Source organism: Notamacropus eugenii, chromosome 3 (genome assembly GCF_028372415.1).
Source record: "Notamacropus eugenii isolate mMacEug1 chromosome 3, mMacEug1.pri_v2, whole genome shotgun sequence".
In the NCBI taxonomy this organism is placed as follows: domain Eukaryota; kingdom Metazoa; phylum Chordata; class Mammalia; order Diprotodontia; family Macropodidae; genus Notamacropus; species Notamacropus eugenii.
The window spans coordinates 296,620,856-296,639,825 of NC_092874.1; the positions used below are offsets into that span (position 1 = coordinate 296,620,856).

Consider the following 18,970-nt stretch of genomic DNA (forward strand, 5'->3'; position numbering starts at 1 on the left):
TGCTGGTGACCCCCAAAGCCTGCAGATGAGTGAGTGCCCCTGCTTGCTTCAGGGACCAGTGGCCAGCCCTGTGGTGTGAAGGCCTGCCTTCCCTCCTACAGTAAAAGGCAGGAAGGATGGCAATGTCACTGTGAGGATCCGTGCCTGACAGCCTGCCCCCCACCCCAAGCTGGAGCTGGAGTGAATATCACCCTGGGCCCCAGGGGGAGGAAGCCGGAAATGAAGCCCGTAGCTTTTCTGTCTGATAACAAAGAACAAAGAGATCTATGTATAAATATAAATATCTATCTATATACATAATACAATGGGCCCGCAGGGCCAAAGAATTTGCCCTTCCCCTCCCATCCCAGCCTTAACTCCAAAAAACTAACCCCAACTCTATCCCAATAAACTTAACACCAGGGAATTGTGGCCAGTCCCAGATACTTCAGATTTCAAAGACTGCCCCCATCATGCCCCATGGTAAAGAGAACTATGCATGCTACCATGGACGGGAGCTTTAGCCACCTGCTGGGGCATGCCCAAGACAGACTGTCTACCAGTCTGCCCTTTGGAACTGCCCAAGTTGTCATGCCCTCAATAAACCAAGTTCTTTGACCTAGACTCTTGGGCAAGGTAAGCTAAGGTGGCCTAAGCTGTGGTTCTGAGTGCTGCTGAGCATAATAAGGCCCTCATGATGTCTTGACTCACACCTTCAAGATATCATACATAGCTGTGTATACACCTCCTGAGGGCAGGCAGGGCCTGGTAGGGAGCTGGGCCACCTGACCCTCAAGAGGATGGGGAGTGAAACAAATAGCTGAGCTGGTGATCTCCTCTCCATCAGAGAGGGCAGGGTGGGGCCAAACTGCTCCATGGTGGTAGGCTCCCACCTTGTATCTCTCCCAGAAGCCACAGTGGCCATAAGGGATGAAGTGTGGGAGAGGGCGAGAAAGTGGGATGAAGTGCTTGCTGGGGGAGGGGAGGGGCTGAAGGGGGAAAGAGGGGAAAGGCCCTGGGGGGGAGAGGCTAATTGGCAGGCTTCCCATGGACCCGGAAGCGGTAAATGCAGGTGTACTCAGGGTGACCCCAGTTGCTTAAGATCCGAAGTTCGACCACCTGGTATGGGGCTGTGTCATTGCCCTGTGGGAAGAGGAGACTGGGGTCAGGAAGGCTCGTGATCCCTTGGTGGACATCCTGACCCCAGAGCCCGTCCCCCCCAGGCCTTCTTCAGTGGCTGAATGTTATCCCTCAGGTTGCTATCAGAACCATGGGGTCCTGGCTCAAACTGCAGCTCCTAGCAAAGCCACAGCATCCCCATGGCTGGTGATCTAGCCTTCAAGAGCACCAGCCTCCCTGGGACACTGTGGGGCCAGCTCTCCATACCTGAAAGTGGAAGGTCTGAATGGACTCCCCAGCATTATCATAGGTAAAGTGCCCGAGGGCCACCCCTTCCGACTGTGAATCTTCATTTAGCCCCTACAGAGAAGGAAAAGCAAAGGGAAGGGATGGATGGATGGATGGATGGATGGATGGATGGATGGGAGGGGGTTAGAGGAAAGGTCATGCTGTTAAGACATGAATCCAGATCTATCCAGGGAGGCAAAGGAAGGGGAGGTTGTGGAGGAGAAGGTGGAAGAGGAGGAGGAAGGGGGTGTAGGGGGGGATACATTGGGGAGAGTAAAGGGGAGAAAGCAAAAGCCACCATGATGTTTCCTTCTTTGGTCCCCTCACCTTCCAGCATCTCTCACTAACTCAGTAGACAGATCCTTTTCCCTCCAAGCCCCTGGCCTCCTTCTCTGCCTCTTCCCCTAAGCTGCTGAATGGCTTTGGGACACACAATTTAATTGTAGGTGCCTCAGTTTCTTCATCTATCAGGATTTAGGTCCTGAAGCATCCTGTTCCCCTACACGTTTCTTCTTCTCCTCTGGCTCCACTTTTTTCACCCACATCCTCCTTATGAGGACATTCCAACTCTGCCCTAAGGAGGTGACTGTAGGGAATGGTGCTCATCATCCCCACTCAGCTCCCCCATGGGACACCTGGCCATGGAGGCACCCATGTATAAAGGAGTTGTATAAAAGGACCCTGAGACAGCATTGAAATCTTGACTGCTGTCAGCTGTCCTCTTCTGGCTTCTCTCTAAGAAGAGGGGGAGCAGGGAAAGGGCTGGTTGTGGAGTCCAGAGACCAGCCTCAATATCCCAGCTGTAAAATGGGCACATCCTTCCATTCCTCACCTCACAATGCTGCTGTTAAGAAATGGCTGTCAGGCATACGGGAATGGAGAGCTGCAAGGCTCAGATACTCACCAAGATGACAAAATCCTTGGGGGCGCTAGGGATGTTGCTGATGGGAGACAGGGCTTTGGGTACATGCTCCAAGGTGACAGCAGTGAGGTGGATGCGGGCAGATAATCGAACCACAGCAAAGCCCTGGGGGCCCCGGAATGCCCAGCAGTTGCCAGGGTAAACATCTGGCTGTGGGCAGAAGACAAGTCAGGTGACAAGTCAGGTGGGCAGCCAATGGAATAGATTTCCATTGTGTAATCCTCCCACCTTGAGAGCCCAGCCCCCACAGAAGGTGGGAGATGGCAGAGAGCCAAGCTGGGGGCCCTTTGTTCTGTCATACCTGGAGGATGGCTCTTGGGGACTGGAAATAGTACCACAAGGGGATGCCAAACAGACTGAGAAGGGCCGTCTTGGTATCATAGGTCTCTGAGCAGCGGCTACTGATGATGCTGGCCCCTGAAAGAACAAGAGGGAGAGAAGTGAGGTGGGGGCAGCTGAGGGCTGGCAGGACACAGAGGTAGTCCTGAAGATGAGGGGTCACTGCCAGGGCATCAGCCCTTCAACTGCCCCGTCCCATAAGGGGCATCATGAGTTTTTAATTCCTGCTGTCCCTTAATGGGCAACCATCATGTCCCCAGCCCTCTGGCTTTCTACAGGCTACCTACCTGAGGACTCCAGGGCATAATCCACTAGCCCAATGCGGTCTTCACTGTATCTCTTCAGGGCCTCATTCACAATCTGGTGCACATCCTAAAAGACAGGCATGGTTGGACTCATGGGCCTAGCTGCCTGCAGAACTGGCCCAGCCCTTTCACCAGAGGGCCACGTGTGCTACCTGCTCTGCCAGGGCTTCCCCTTCCTTCCCTGGAGGCTCCTCTCAGGGCAAACCCATGACCTCCGACAGGCAGACAGGGAATGGGGCAGGCCTCACCTCCTCTGTGACCCCAGTCACTCCTTCCTTGTGAAGGGTCAGCCTCAGGCTGGCAGCAGCTTCACTGGCAGATTTGACCTGCCCTTCTGCCACCTGAGTGAGGATTCTGTGCTCCAGGTCCCGAAGTTGGGCCTGTACCTCCTCCAGCTGAAGAAGCCCAGCCTTAGCGCCCTTGTCTCGAAGAAGGTACTGACTGATCCAGGCTGGGAACTGAGACTCCACCTAGAAACCACCAGAGACCATCCACAAAACAGTAGAGGTAAGGAAGAAAGAGGGCCGGGACAGGGGACCTGGGGAGGGGGTGTCTAGAAAGACTCTGAGAGCTCAGAGCCTATGCATGTCTTCCTGGTGCCAGGGAAGGGACGGTTGTGAACCAAGTGACTGGCATTTTTCCACTGCTTTCAGGTCTACCAAAAAAGATCTCATTGGACCCCAGTGGACACCTTAGAGGGTTGGGTCTCCCTGGGCAGATGCTCAGGCAGCCCACCTTGGAGAGAGGGGCACATGTGGTCTAAGTGGTGGACTGGAGGACTCACATCACTGCGCAGGGCTGCCATCTTCTGTGGCCAAAGGTCTACTTCCTCTGCCACTGCAGCCTGTCTCTGGCTCAGGGCTGCCAGTTCCTGTCTCAGGCCAGCCAGCTGGGCCTCCAGTGGACCCATAGCCTTTAATATGTTTTCCTGGAGGGCTTCTTGGGCCAAACTAGACAGTGACAAAAGGAAAAGGGAAGGGCAGCCACTGGCTAGTGACACAGGATAGAGTCAAGCAGAACCACTATCAAAGGGAAAGAACAGAACCAGAGATCTGGGTGCAAGTCTTCCCTGACATTTACTCCCTGTGTGACCCTGGGCAAGTCATTTCCCTCCCAGGCCTCAGGACCCTCATCTGCTCTCTGAGGTCCTTACCAGCTGGGATTAATCCTATGGACATGCTAACCCAAGTATTCTGGCTCTACTGACACCCCCCCAGAGAATCTCAGTGGTGCTTTCTCTGGTCTAGTTTTCTAGCCTTCCTTCCCTCCTCTTCTCTTTGCCAGTTAGTTTGGGGCCTTACCTCTGCCATTCAGATTTTAGCTGGAGCACCCAGCTTTCCAGCTCCTGTAAGGAAGATGATGGCACAATGAGACTGATGAAAACACCAAACCACACTCTGGGGATTCATTGTCTCCTCTGGGTGGACCCTCTGTCTGCTAAGGAGGATCTGAGTCTCTGCAAACTGTTGGGCTCCAGAAATCTTGACCTTGAGTTTGGGCTAGACCTTTCAAAGACTGGACTCCTCTCTTATCATCCCACCAAGAGGAGGCATCTGACAGAGACCCCAACTCAGCTGAGATTAGGCATGAACCACTTTCCCTAGAGTGGTGAGGTCACTTCTCAGTCCCTGAAAAGAGTTTCAAACTCAGCTGTTGAGTTACAGTCTTCTCATTGACAATCTTATCCCTCCCTAGTCTTCATGCATGGATGTGCTCAGTACAGGAAAGGGGTTCCAGAAAGGAGCTACAGGAGGAGGCTTAGGTTGCTTTAGATCAGTAAGCTCTCTGCTTATCCTTCGGACAAGGGGATCCAGAGTCCTCAGACAGGAGCTCTCAGGGACAATGAGTCAATCGAATATGCTCCCATACAAGTATGGAATCTGGCCAGAAACCTGTAAGCAAGTGTTAGGTCTACTGACAGCAGCACCAACATTTCCAGCTACAAGTGACCTCCCCCAAGACGTCTCTGCCCCCTCTCTCCCCCCCCGCCCCCCTCGCCCCGCCCCCCCCCCCCCCCCCGCCCTCCATCCCCTGTGTCTCTGCCTCCAGAAGCGTCAGAGCTTCTGGATTACCTGGGATGCCTGAGAAATCTTCTTTAGAACATTATCCAAATCTTGCCGATGTTCTGCCCTGAGGGTGGTGAGTGCTTCCTGGAGACCACAAAAAAGGAGACAGGCGTTCAACAAGACCCAGAGAACTTGGCAGGTCCTGCCAAGCCCAGAGTGCTGCCTCACCTCAAGACCTCTATGCCTTCCACTAGCTGGGCTTGCCGACCTGGTCTTCTTAGCAGAGCGTTCTCCTCACCTGGATGTGGGCAGTGGTGTCCCTACGGAAGTCCTCCTTCAGGGTGGGTTCCCATCGCCTCATCAGGCCCTCCAGGAGAGTTAAAATATCCTCGTGGCTCAGGCTTTTTCCACCTCCATTCCCACTGGCCCCCTGCAGCTCCAGCAACTCCAGCCTGATGGCCTCCTTCTGCCAACGTGCAGAGTATTCAGAAGCCAGAGTTTCCAGCCGCCTTTCTAGGGCATGAACCTTGGACAGGACATGCTGTTCAGCCTTGGGAACAAGGAGGAAAACACACAAAGATGAAAAGTCTCTTAGGAGGAGGAACAAGGAGCACTGGGCATTTGTTAAGCACCAACTGTGTGCCCGAGGTGGGGCTGAGTGCTGAGAACACAAGGACCAAGAAGGAAACCTTTCTTGTGTACGAAGAACTTCCATTTGAATGGAGGAGACAAGGACATTAAAAGCCACCAGGTCGTTTAACTGCTGTCGGCAGATTTCTTCATTTCACACTTACGCTATTTACAAAAACGTAAACATTGCTGGTCTCCTCCTGAGAATGGAAGTTCCTGGTCAATGGGAATGGTTTCATTTTGTGTACCTGTGTCCCCTAGGCCGGGACCCGGCACTGAGGAAGTGCTTAATAAATACATGTGGGTTGACAGGCTGACTGGAAGAAAGAGCACCAGAATGAATTCTCAGCATGGGGGCAGCCATTTGGGTAGGGTCACCGAGTGTGAAAGGAGTACAGAAGACCAATGAGGCTAAGGCTGGAAAGACAGGGTGGGGCTGTTTTCCTCTGGGGGGCAAAGGGGAGGCTCTGCCATTGACTGAGGAGGGAAGTCACTTGGTCTGCTCTGTTCTTAAGGAAAGTTCCTTTGAGAGCAGAGTGCAGAACAGACTGGAGGCAAGGAGGCCACTCAGGACACTGCTGCAGTGAGCCAGGAGAGTGATGAGGGAGGGCCAGGGTCACCAGGGTCGAAATGGCAAAGAAGCTGAGAGAGCTCAGGGCAAAAAGCCAGGTCAGAGACCTCCCCAAGAGGTACAAAGGAGGCTAAGCATGCAGAAGGTCCCCTCCCCACCAACCACACAGCACAGGGGCAGAACCAAGAGAACAGAGGGAGGGTGGGCATTTTTGATGAGCCCAGCCCACCTCCTCTCTAACCATCTAGATAATGTGCCAGACCACATTCTCATGAGGAAAGCCAAGAAAACATCCCTGTGCGTCATTTCTCCAGCCCAGGGAAGCTTAAGAAATAAGAGAGCTGTGGACACTGAGGTGGGGGCTGGCCAGGAGCCCAACATAATGGCAGCCAGGACAGTGGGAAGCATTTCATTGCCCAAGGATGGTAAAAGGGCTAGAACTGAATCCCTGAGCAGGAACAGATCCCAGGCTATCCTGGGAGCATGAAGGGGGCCAAATGACTCTTCTAGGCTACAGACGTAGGGCTGAGAGGAGCAGTTATGAGTGAGCGAGGCCCTAGCTGAGCACTGATCAAGAAAGGGGTTCTGCAAAGAGGTTCTGGACCTGAGCCCCAGAGCACAGCTGGGTACTCAATGTTCACTTTTAGTCCTGCAGTGGGATACCTCGTGTAGGAGACCCAGACGCAAGAAGAGTCAATAAGTTCGGTCCCTCTGAACCTGCAGAACCTCAAAGTGTGCTAACAATGACTGAGTCCAATAACATTCTACAGAAACTCCAGCACCCGCAAGCCAGAAGACCTAAACCTGAGTCAGGAACTTGCACAACTCAGACAAGAATAGCAGTGAACAGATATCACCACTATGGAAGCACTGAAAGTTTGCGGACTGAACTAAGAAAGCCCAGAGGTGAGCTGAGCCCAATGCCAACATCAAGTTCATAGTCAAGAAATAGGCTGGAAGAATGAGTAAACAAAACTGAACCTGACCACAAAGGGCTACTATGGCTCAAGACAGAAAGACAGAAGAAGCCAATGACTTGAAGATATCTTTAAGCAAATCCTCCAAGAAAAAGGGTAGATTGGATAAGAGTTGAACAAGAATTCCTAGAAGAGTTAAAGAATGAGATAAAAATGAACAAAAAGTGATTTTAAGAGTGGAAGAGGAAAAATTTTTAAAAAGCGGTACAAGAAAGATATGAGAAAAGAATGAATAATTAGTAAAAGAGGCACAAAAATACTGAATTCCTTAAAAATTAGAACTGAGCAAATAGAAGCTAATAACTCTAGGAGACAACAACAAAAAATAAAATCAATTCAAGAGAAAATGTATAGGATCTCATACAAAACTCCAATGACCTAGAAATGGATTGAGGAGAGAGAATTGGAGAGTCATTTGTCTATCCAAAAGCCAGGAACAAAAAAGGAGCTCAACATAATATTTTAAGATATTACAAAGGAAAATGCCCAGATGTGTTAGAATCAGAGGGCAAAGTAGAACTTGAAACCACAAATCATTTCCTGAAAGAAACCCCTACATGAAAACTCCCAGCAACTGTTCTAAATCCAGAACTGCCAGGTCAAGGAGAAAATTCTGCAAATAGCCAGAGAGAAATAATCCAGTACTGTCAGGACACATGAGATTTAGAAGCTTCCACATTAAAGGAGTACAGGGCTTGGGATATCATATTCTGGAGTGGAAAAGATCTAGGATTAGAGCCCACAATAAGATTAAACTACCCAGCAAAACTGTGTATCGTCCTACAGGGGAATAAGGACCCTTCCTGAAATAGAGAACTTTCAAGCATTCCTGATGAAAAGACCAGAACAGAATAGAAAATTTGACATTCAAACACAGAACTCAGGAGAAGAATAATAAGGTGAACATGAGTGAGAAATCACAAGTCACTAAAAAAGGGCAAATTGTTTAGATCCCTTGTGTGGCAAGATGATACATGTAACCACTTCAGAATTTTATGATCACCACGGGTCCTAGAAGCAGTCTAAATAGATAGCGACCTGAATGACTGTATTATGTTGTGAGGATCTCAAAAGAATGGAAGGGTGGAGAAGAGAAATGCACTGGAAGGTTGTGGGGAAGGAGAGAAAGAATGGGGAAAGTTATCTCATAAATGGGGTGCACTAGAAAGAGTTTATACAATGGGAGGGACAGAAGAGGGGAACAGGCAACACGAACCTTATTCTCATCTGAACTGGTTGAAAGAGGGAAGAATACACATACACACACAATGAGATGGAGAGATTCATTTTACCCAAGGAGAAGTAGGAGGAAAAGCGTCTAAGAGAAAGGTGAGGGGGAGGGAAGAATGACGGGATAGATTAAGGGAGGCAAAGGTCAGAAACAAAAGACTACTGAAGAAGGGACAGAGTAAAAAACAAAAGGATGAGTGTAAAAGAATAGCATGGAAAAAAATATACATTTAATGAACACAACTGTGAATGGGAATGGGATGAACTCACTCATAAAATGGAAGAATACAGTTGAATGGATTAGAAACCAGAATCCAACAATATGTTATTTACAAGAAATATGCTTGAAACAGAAAGATACACAAATAGAGGAGTTGGAGAAAAAGAATGGATCTTACAGAATGGATCCTAAAGAATGGATGAGTCAAAGAACAAATCATAGAAATGGTTAACAATTTCATGGTGACAATGACATAACTAAATTTTGGGGATGCAGTCAATGCAGGACTTAGAGGGAAATGTATATTTTCAAATGCTTACATCAATCAAAGAGACAAAGAAACAGATTAAAGAATTAGACATGCAACTAAAATATTTAGAAAACCAACAGATTAATCCCTTCCCAATTAAACACCAAAATTAAAATCTTGAATCGATAGAAAGATGAACGAAATTGAAAGAACAAAACCCCAATGAACTAATAAATAAAACTATAAGCTTTGAGAAAAACAATTAAATAGATAAATCCTTGGCTAATTTAATTTTTACAAAAGAAAACCAAATTATTACATCAGAAAATGAAAACAGTGAATTTACAATCTATGAAGAGAAAATAAAAGTAATTACTAGGAGCTTTGTTGCCCAACTACATGCCAATAATAAAAATGAAAATCTAAATGAAATGAATTTTTCAAATATAAATAGTCCTGTTTAACAGAGCCCTTAAATAACCCCATCTTAGAAAAAGGAACGAAACAAGCTATAAATGATCTCTCTAAGAAAAAACCCCAGGACTAAATCAAATTTTTCCAAATGATTAAAAAGTAATCAATTCCAACATTAAATAAACGATTTGAAAAACAGGTAAAGATAGAATCTTATCAAATTCTTTCTATGACAAAAATATAATCTTGATACCCAAACCAAGGAGAGTCACGTCTCCCCAAGAAAGGGAACTATAGATCAATTTCCTTAATGAATATTGATGAAAAATATTAAATGCTAAGAAAGGAGATTACAGGAATATATCACAAAGATATATTGTGACACTGTGACCAAGCTGGATTGATACCAAGAAGTTGGGCCTGGGTCAATTATTAGGAAAACTATAAATGTAACTGATTATATCAATAACATAAACAACAAATTTATATGATTTCAACAGGTGCAGACAAAGCTTTTGACAAAATGCCTCATCCCTGTTGAAAAACACTAGAAAGCACAGGAATAAATGGAGTCTTCTTTAAAATAAGTATTATCTAACTAAAACCAAGAGCAAGCATGATATGTAATGGGGATAAGCCTTCCCAGTAAGATCACGGTAAAGGAAGAAAGTCCATTGCCAACCATTGCTATTCAGTGTTGTACCAGTTACAGCAACTGCTAGATATAGCAATAAGGCAGAAAAGAAACTGAAGGGAAAAAACTGCAATGAGGAACCAAAACTATCTCTTTTGGTAGATGATACAATGGTTTACCAAGAGAACCCTAGAGAGTCATCTAAAAAACCAGTTTAAAACAAAACCAGTTCAAACAATTACTTAAAGAAAGTTGGAAGCCCATCAAAACCATCAGCATTTCTATATATTAATCAAGAAAATCCAGCAGGAAGAGATAGAAAGAGAAATTCCATTGAAAATAACTGTATACAATTGTATACTGTATACAACCTGAGAGTTTGCCTGCCAAGACACACACAGGAACTATATGAACACAATTACAAAACATTCTTCATACGTAGAGATCTCAACAGTTGGAGATGTACTCACTCCTCGTGGGTAGGTCAAGCCAGTAGCATAAAAATGATAAAACTACCTAAATTAACTTATTCAGTGCCATACCAACTGAACCACTAAGAAAGATCTTTGGTAGCAAAGAACTCATTGACAGAGGAGTGGCTTATGGATACAAGGAAATATGACTATGCTGTACGAAGCCACAACTCTGCTTAATTAGAAGACTTACATGAACTGGGGAAAAGTGGAATAAATGAATGAGGAGAACAAGAAAACAAGCACCACAGACAACCATGGAAATGGAAAGAACAGACATGACCCATGAGGATCTTCTTCCCTTCCCGTCCTGGCTAGGGTGGGAAATACTGGCAGGGAACCTGCATCTAATGCCGGGCTCGCCTGCTGTGTTCTGCTGAACTTTTCTTCCCCTTTTTGGTTTATTCTTTTGCTTAAGGGCTGGCTCTGTGGGAGGGCAAAATGGGAAGGATACACTGAGCAAGGTGGGTCACATGAAAGCAAAAGCTAGAGACAAGTCTTCAACGTCAGTGGGATGTGTGCGTGTGTGTGTGTGTGTGTGTGTGTGTGTGTGTGTGTGTGTGTGTAAAGATGTACCTAATTCAAAATGATTTTCACTAGTAGATCACACAAGCTTTGCAGGGTTTTTCCAAATTCCTTGCTTCTCTTTCTGAGAAGACACACTGGGAAAGGTAGGTTAAGTAAAAACCAATGATATCAAGAAAACTTTTGGAAACACACAACACGATGAGGAGACATGAAAATGGTTTTCAGACTTTGTGGACATGGACAGGGTTAGAGTTGCTTTGCTTGTCCTGGCAAGGTAGAAGTTGTGGCACATTTCAGAGGCAGGAACAGCTTCCTAACAAGGTGAGTCACTGAGAGGGGAAGGAGCTGCCTCAAGAATTTGGGGGCCTCCACTCTCAGGACTGAGCTGAAGAGGGAGGCTGAGGGCCCTTCCTGATGTTTGCCGTTTCACGGGGCCACTGTTTGTATCCTTTAGTCACCACCCTCTTCTTCTCTTGCGCCAGTGGCCTATTTTCAGATCCAGTGTTGCCTTTGGTTTCTTTGCTTGCCAAGAGCCGCTGGTCTCTGACGGAGGCAGCCTCTAGGATTGCTGGCCTTCTCACTGGAATGTGATGTTTTGGGGCAGCAGTCAAACATCCTTAGGAAACGATGCTATGAGTCAGTGTTCCTTTTGCCGTGCCTCAGTGGTTGACACATCTGAAGAGGAAGGACTGGAGCTGTTGGAGCTGTACGGTATGTTTTTTCCCCTTTTGTCCCCCTTTCTTCTAACTTGCTGGATTTTGACCTTTGTGGGGCCCAGTCACTGATCTGGTCCTTGATGCTGAAATGATTCGTGTAACCAGCATTTCTCATTCCGTGAAGATGGTCCTTTGGTTTCGTTGTGACATCTTTTGGTGCTGATCATGTATCCTGTGCCTGGGGACTTTCTTACTGACAAATAATAGTTGTGTCTTCTTCCCTTGCACGTTGTTTTGTGGACTTAGTACAAGGACAGCCAACAAACACTGATACACTCCCACTAAGTGTAACAGGCTATGCCGAGTGTTGGGGTCACAAGGACAAAATGATCTTCTCAGCTTCCTCCTGGACTTCCTTTGCCCTCTGTTGCCTTATGCTCATTTGGAATAGCAACTATGGGGTTTTTTAGTTGCCTTTAAAAATGTGATGAAATCTAATCCTTGAGGCTGATTTGCCTCCTCCAAATTCTTCTGCCTGTGAGTGATCATTCCACTGATTGTTTTCCCCCCCACATCTGAAAAAAAAACTCCTTGCAGCTGACATGAGAAGTCAGACAAATCAAATTCTGACACTGGCTGTGTCCAAAATCGTGGACCTCATTGTGCATCTGACATCCAGCACCTCATCTGTTGCTGTTTCTAGAGCCATGTCCTTTATCCCACCACTCCATGTCACCCCTCAGATTACACAGGAATAATGTCAACCACTTAGACTGTGGTTGGACTGTGTGAGGACTGAGGGAGACCAAGTACTCTTTGTCCTTCTCTGAGGTCCCCTGACCTCTGTCCACAACCAGAAGGTGGCTGCAGAAGGCAAAGGTTGTTTGGTCTTTTTATCTGCTTCCCAAGTCATCATGACTCCCCAAATCTAATCACCTGGTGGCCAAGCTTCTGGTGGGCAGACACCAGGATCTGCACACAGCCTTCAAGTCTTCCCAGCTTGATCAACTCTGATAGTCTGGGCTTCTACCAATTTCTGGAGACCCCCCCCCTCCAGAATCACTTCACTGTGTGACAAGGTGTTAGGGAAGGCCTTTTGGGGGAGGCAACTATGATTTCAGTTGAAGGCAGCGGGGGAACGCGGGAGGCTGAGTCTTGAGAGGTTGGCATTGAACTGCCCCAGGTCCCAAAGCTAGCAAGTGGCAAAGCTCAAACTTGAGCCCAGGTTTTCTGACCCTGGCTCCCCAGGGATCTGCATATCCAAGGTGAGAGAGTCTCCTAATGCTGCTTGTGAGTGGCCCTGGTGCAAAGATTGATGAGTTTGGAGATGGAAATCCATGGATAAATCGAGGTTACTAAATGAAGGCTTCATTATAGCCTGGATTTATATTCTCATCTCTTGCCCCACAGCACAGACCATTAAGAAGAGACTGTCACCACTGAGATGAATGACGTATCTTCAGCATGACACACACTTGGCACCCAAACAGCAAAGACAAAGAAATGGAAACTACTGGCTTGCCCCCGAACTGGGCAAGAGCTGAATAAATTATGGTGTAAGGATTGAATACAACCGTGCTCTAAGAAACAATGAAATAGGTGGTATTGAGAGAAACCTGAGAAGACTTTGTATGAACTGGTGCAGAGCAGAGTGAGAAGAACCACAAAGAAGCAACTTTGAAAGACTTTAGAACTCTGATCGATGCAGTGACCAAGTACTTTTCTGGAAAATGACCCAACTTCTGACGGAGAGATGGCCTCAGGAGGCAGAAGGAGACATAGATCTTTTAGACATGGCCAAAAAGGGACTGGTTTGCTTAACTCTGCACATTTGTTACAAGTGGTTTGCTTTTCATTTTTCTGAATGGGTGGGAGAGGGAGAAGGGAAATAAAACAGACTTTTGTTCATTACAAAATGGAAACAAAAGCAGCTTCCTCTGGCTAATCCTGCTTCCCCCTCCTCTGATGCCTCATAGTGCTGCAGAGCTGTTTCAAAGACAGCGCTAGGAGAGGACACCACCTGGAAGATCCTGCCAGGCCAGAACTGTCTTCAAAGATGGTATGGTAATAGTCTGTATGGCTGCCATAGAAGAAACAGCATAGCCAACTCCCTCTACTGCTTCACTCCCATCTGTCCTGGTAGATCTCCATTGTACCTAGTTGTTTCCTCATGACTCGGGGACTCCTTCAGGGCAGGGACTGTGGGCTTGTTTGTTTGGGTTTGAATTCTTTCTTTGAATTCCCATCCCTTAGCACAGTGCCTGACACACAGTAGGCCATACTTAAGAAATGGTAGTGGACTGAGTGATTCTGGGGTTGATTGGAACAGACTTGGTTGTGAGCAGACTGTCTGCCTGTCCTGCACAAAGTGTTCCTGGCACTCACCCAGGCACTCACCTGGAAATATGGGGTGGATTCTCCTGCTTCCCACACCTCCTCTCTCCTGTTGCTGCCCTTTGCTGCCCACCAGGACAGCATAGCAGGGTGGAATGTCTGTAGTCCATAGGGGTAAAAATACCAAGCACCTAGCACATGGGAGGAAAGGCTAATGAAGGCAGAGGCTGAGGCACCAGAAGGGAAACATGTCCAGGATGAGGACCTACACCTGGACTGTGTCTGGCAGTGTCACATCCACATGGGCTCAGACCCTGGCCCAAGGAAGGTGCATGCATTATGGGCCCCATGATCTGGAAGGCAAGACCCTTCAGGAAAGGCATCTCTCATGATCCTTTCAGGAGTCATTACACACTTTTGGATTATGAGAAAAATGAGGGACAAGAAGCAGCTGGGGAGAGGACATGGAGAAGTCCTGCCTCCTGGTCCCAAGCCTGGTCCACATACAGCCCTGTCTCTTCTGGAGGATCAGAGTGCTTTCAGGAGATGCCAGCTGAATAGAGGTCCTGGTAACTGACAGCTTGTGGTGTCACCATTCCCAAGCTGGGCTTCATCTCATAGTAGGGGGTAAGTGATGTCATGGTTCCTGAACAGAGTACAGCTCTTTTGGGACCATCCAGGGAGGACCACCCTGTCCATTCTCCCCAGTGAGAAGGGGCAAAGGCCTCCAGAGCTGGCATTGGCTGTGTCCTGCCCAGCTAACCCATTCATTGTGGACTCAGCTCTTCTACCAGTTCCCCCACCCTCAAGTGCCTTGACAGTGACCACTGAGGGGGCAGATCAAACACCCATGTAAAGCCAGCACTGTCATAGTAGGCATGCAGCATGAGTCTGGGAGGCCTGCATACAGAAGATGCACAAGAAAGGCTTGTGGGATTGGATCAAGAGGAGGAGACACAGGCCGTCTATCCCATTTCAGGCACAAGAACTTTCCCATACAAGGCCTGGGTCCCTTTTCCCCTAAAGGCTAAAGGCTCCCCTTCAAAGCTCTGTCTTCCAGACTTGCGTTCAGCAGCCCTGCCCCCAAGCCCTTGTCTGTCTGGGCTGGCAGGGTGCCCTGGGGACTCAGCAAGGCTCACCGTAAGCCAGCGAAGCCAGAAGCAACAGCATCAAGAGAAGCAGAAACAACTTCTTCAGAGTTGAAAAGCTCCTGGATTTCATGGGGATGAAGGAGGAGACATTAGTGCCTGGTCTTCCCCACCAGATTCCTGTGCGACCCTCCCTGAGCTGCTGAGGAAACCAACAAAGGGTGTGCCCCCACCCTGGGACAGCTACGATGGGGAGCTCTGGGCTTTTATGGACAGCCCTCGAGGTCAAGTGGAAGGAGAAAATTTGACCTTGGTCAAATGTGTGAATGTTGTTATGAAAGGTGACAGGGCTGGTGGAAGGCATCTCCCTCCCAGGGCTCTCAGGAATGTGCTTATATGCTAGTGAATTGGGCAGGCTTCTTTTGGCTAAATCATTTCAGTGCTTGTCAAATTGGGACTTGGAAGGAGTAAGCCCTGACAAGGTTGGCTAGTCTCCCTGGGCCTAGCCTGTGGCCCCAAGAATCCAGAGCTAGATAGGGAACCTGCAGCCTGGAGATCACATGTGGCACTTGAGGTCCTCAAGGGTGGCCCTTTGACTGAATCTAGACTTCCAAGAACAAATCTCCTTAAGAAAAGGATTTGTTCTGTAAAACTTGGCCTCAGTCCAAAGGTTGCACCCCAGGACCTAGAAGGCTACATGTGGCCTGGAGAGCGCAGGTTCCCTACCCCTGCTCTACAGGCTCCTGGACACAGCCCTGGAGGCTGCCTGGAAACCTGGACATGACCCCCCACAGAGAAACTGTAAGGATGGCCTGGCTACCCGAAGGACTGGGAAGAGACTACAACCCCTGGGAGCTCAGGACTTTCCAACTGGCCAAGGTGAAGCCACCAGAGTCAGTGGAGATGAGAGGCAGGAACTACTGAGGGGACAGCTCCTCCAAGATACTCAGGAATAGAGCAGCACCTGTGCTCATGGGGATTGGCATGTGCTGGGGAAGGGTTAACAAGCAGTTCTGAAGGAGGTGAAGGCACACACAACTTGTCCCATCTTCTTCTTCAGTCTAGATACCCAGAGGAGCCCTGACTGGTAGCTGACACTCAGGAGCAGGTTCAAGCTGGTTCCAGCTGATTCCAGCACACCCCTGACCCTGACCTGACCTTCTGTCATAAGATTCATGGCACAAAAGTCTCAAAAGCTGAACTGAGCTCAAGGGTGGTGAAGCTTTTTCAAGCATGGGTTCTTTGGTTCTGGCAGAGCCCAGGGAGGCCTCACTGACCTGGTTAAGACAAAGACGTCCAGCAGGGAGGCAGCTGTGGTCAGGCGGTAGCAGGTAGTGCCCAGCCACCAGTAGAACAGGCCAAAGAGCCAACCTGTAAAAGTCCCAGCAGAGGGGTTCAAAGGCTTCGCTCTCCTATCCCAGAGTTAGCTTGCTCCCAGCCTGCCCACTCTGCAGCTGCTCCTTGAATCTCCCAAGGCTTTCTAGCTGTGCCTGGGGATCCTGCCATAAAAGCCTGTCTCCACACACTGTCCTAGGGTTAGCACCCAGGCCTGGTGTGCCCCAGCATAGGAATGAGGAAGCTCTTATGGGCCCACAGCAGGGACTGCCCTGGGCAGTGTGCCCACCCACTCCCAGAACCCACCTGGAAAAGTGATGGCCACCCACAAGAAAGCGCCAACTTGGGAGGCAGCATTCCTTAATGAGGATGCTGAGCCAGGCTGGTCCATAAGTGTGTGCCCTGCAGGAAAGTGAAGACATGAGGAGCCACCCAGAAGGAGACACAAGTGGGCCTCAGGCATCCCCATTACCATGTTGAGGCTTGGGCCCTCCCAACCTCCAAACACCCACCTGGAGGCAGACTGCAGAGCTCTCTCTCCTTTTATCTGAAATCTATGTTCTCCCCATCCCCCCTGGATGGGGCACCCTTCAAAGTACACGGGGCAGCGTCCAGGGGATGGAGTTCCAGTAGGCAGGAAGTGCTGCCTACCTGCAGAGTCATCCTCCGAGGAGTATCCTGAGGAAGATCCATAGATATCATAGGTGACTTTGCCCTCATTCAGTCCATTGATCTTACTCTTCTCAGCACCTCCCAGGCCTCTCCTCCTCCTCACCAAGTCCCCACCTGCACAGAGCATGGAGGTGCCTGATAAGCAGGGAGCTTCAGGCTTCCAGCAACAGCAGCTGCCAGAGATGGAACACCTGGCAGAACTTTTCAGAATTCAGACTTCCCACCCCTTTGGGGGTCTGAACCCAGAAGCCCCCCCCCATGTGGTTTAGGGCAGGAATGGAGTTCTGCACAAGGGCAAAATCTGGCCCCCTTCCTATTTCTGTATGAGGTAAGAACACTTTTTATGTTTTTAAGTGTAATGGAACTTTACTGAAACATGTAAAGATGATTTTTAGCTCATTGGCTGCACAAAACCAGGTGGCCTTCTGCCTTAGGAGGCATGGTTATTGTCAGCCAGATCTGGAAAAGTGCCATCTATGGGACTGAGGGGCTTCAGGAGAATGGAAGGATCTCCCACCTGGGAGGATCCAGGGAGATGAGCCAACCTGGAGGAGTAAGGTAACTCCCAACAGACACTAGCCTCCTTAGGAATCTTTAGAAGACAGGGAGGAGCTTCCTTCCTTCTCCCCAGCCCAAGCCCTCGGGTTTGTCAAGCTCTGGCCAGAGCTCACCACGTTCACTCCAGTAGACATCGCTGTCCAGCTGATCTTGTAGGATGGAGCTTTTGTCCACCGAGGCGACCCGGGGGCCCCTGACGTAGGACTCGCTGACCACTGATTCACTGTAGTAGGTAGTGTGAGGATTGGAAGCAGGGCCCAGGTGAGGGGCTGGTGAGAGGCGTTTCACACTGCCAGATTTCCTCTTCAGAGTCCTGGGGGGCGCCAAGCATGAAGAGCAAAGGAAAGAGGGTGAAGGAGATGAAGCAGGAGAAAAACAGGGGGAGAAAGGCCTGGAGGAGGAAGAGACTTTCAAGGAGCTTCTAGGATGAAAAGAAATGATCCCCAAAGCCCTCTTCTGTTCTTATTCCTTCAACAGATGAATCCTTTATAACATTGGAACAAATCCCCAGCTCCCATGGGCCAGGCAGGGCCTCTTTCCAAATGGAACCACCATGATGAGGTACAAGAGGAGCTAAAGCCACCTGAACCTGTCTCCTCCCCCACAGGTCCATCACCCCCATGGCTTCCTATGCTCTTGCTAGGCCCTGCAGCTCACCCCAGAAACCGTGGGTACTGGGCCACATGATGGTTGTTCCCTGCCCAGCTTTAAGCCTCAGTTTCTGGCCCTCTCAATGCTCAAAGTCACCCCTCCCTAGTTCCTGTTCTCAGAGAGTGAAGGCAGCAGCAGCCCAGGTTGGGGTAGAAGGGGAAGAGACGGTGCTGGGGACAGGAAATTCTCGCATTTGTGGGGAAAGAAAGCACTAGAGTGATGTTTCCACCAAAGATGGGGGCAGGAAAGAAAGGTGCACATGGAAGCTGGCCAGGCCCTTGGCTGCCCTGAGTGGTTGTGATCTGGAAGATGACCTAGGGTCGCTGTGGAGTGGCTTACCTTAAGGGACTGTCCTTGAAGGCAGTGTGCTGACCAGCCACCAGGGAACTTCCTCCACTGCTGCTGCTGCTGCTGCCTCCATCATCATCAACATGGTAACGATGGCTCAGGCGCTGACTGCGTCGAGACATCATCAAAATCTCACTCTAGAAGTGCTAGAAATTCCTGGAAGAAGCAAAAAGTAATGAGAAGCTGTGCTTACTGACTGACTAGGTGTGATTTTCTGGGACCCCCTGAGAAGAGCCTGATGGGGGAGACGTTGAAGGGGAGGGATGGATTCCTCCAAAAGGAAAGCTGGCTGCACTGGGACAGAAAGGCGCTTTCCTAAAGAGTTTCTGAAGTGTCTCCCAGACGCTGAGGGTGGCTGCTCACCAGGGCCAAGCCTGCCAGCTTTGTGCCTGAGCTGGCCGTGACATCTTCTTGCAGGTGGCTTCCCTGGTGAAGCGCTGCCC

At 49.0% G+C, this 18,970-nt stretch overlaps 1 protein-coding gene across 1 annotated transcript; it reads right to left on the bottom strand.

Moving 5' to 3' along the window:
• Nucleotides 1–269: 269 nt before the first annotated feature.
• LOC140534741 (SUN domain-containing protein 2-like) lies at nt 270–18,680 on the bottom strand. Its single transcript, XM_072656154.1, has 17 exons — nt 18,519–18,680; nt 17,642–17,841; nt 16,950–17,084; nt 16,605–16,700; nt 16,241–16,334; nt 15,015–15,085; nt 13,939–14,066; nt 5,257–5,508; nt 5,025–5,102; nt 4,254–4,297; nt 3,737–3,902; nt 3,201–3,422; nt 2,935–3,019; nt 2,610–2,725; nt 2,291–2,458; nt 1,366–1,458; nt 270–1,122 (listed from the first exon to the last, which is right to left on the bottom strand). The coding sequence occupies exons 1-17, from the start codon at nt 18,650–18,652 to the stop codon at nt 1,009–1,011; spliced, it is 2,196 nt and encodes a 731-aa protein (XP_072512255.1). The 5' UTR covers nt 18,653–18,680; the 3' UTR covers nt 270–1,008.
• Between the last annotated feature and the right edge of the window lie 290 nt (nt 18,681–18,970).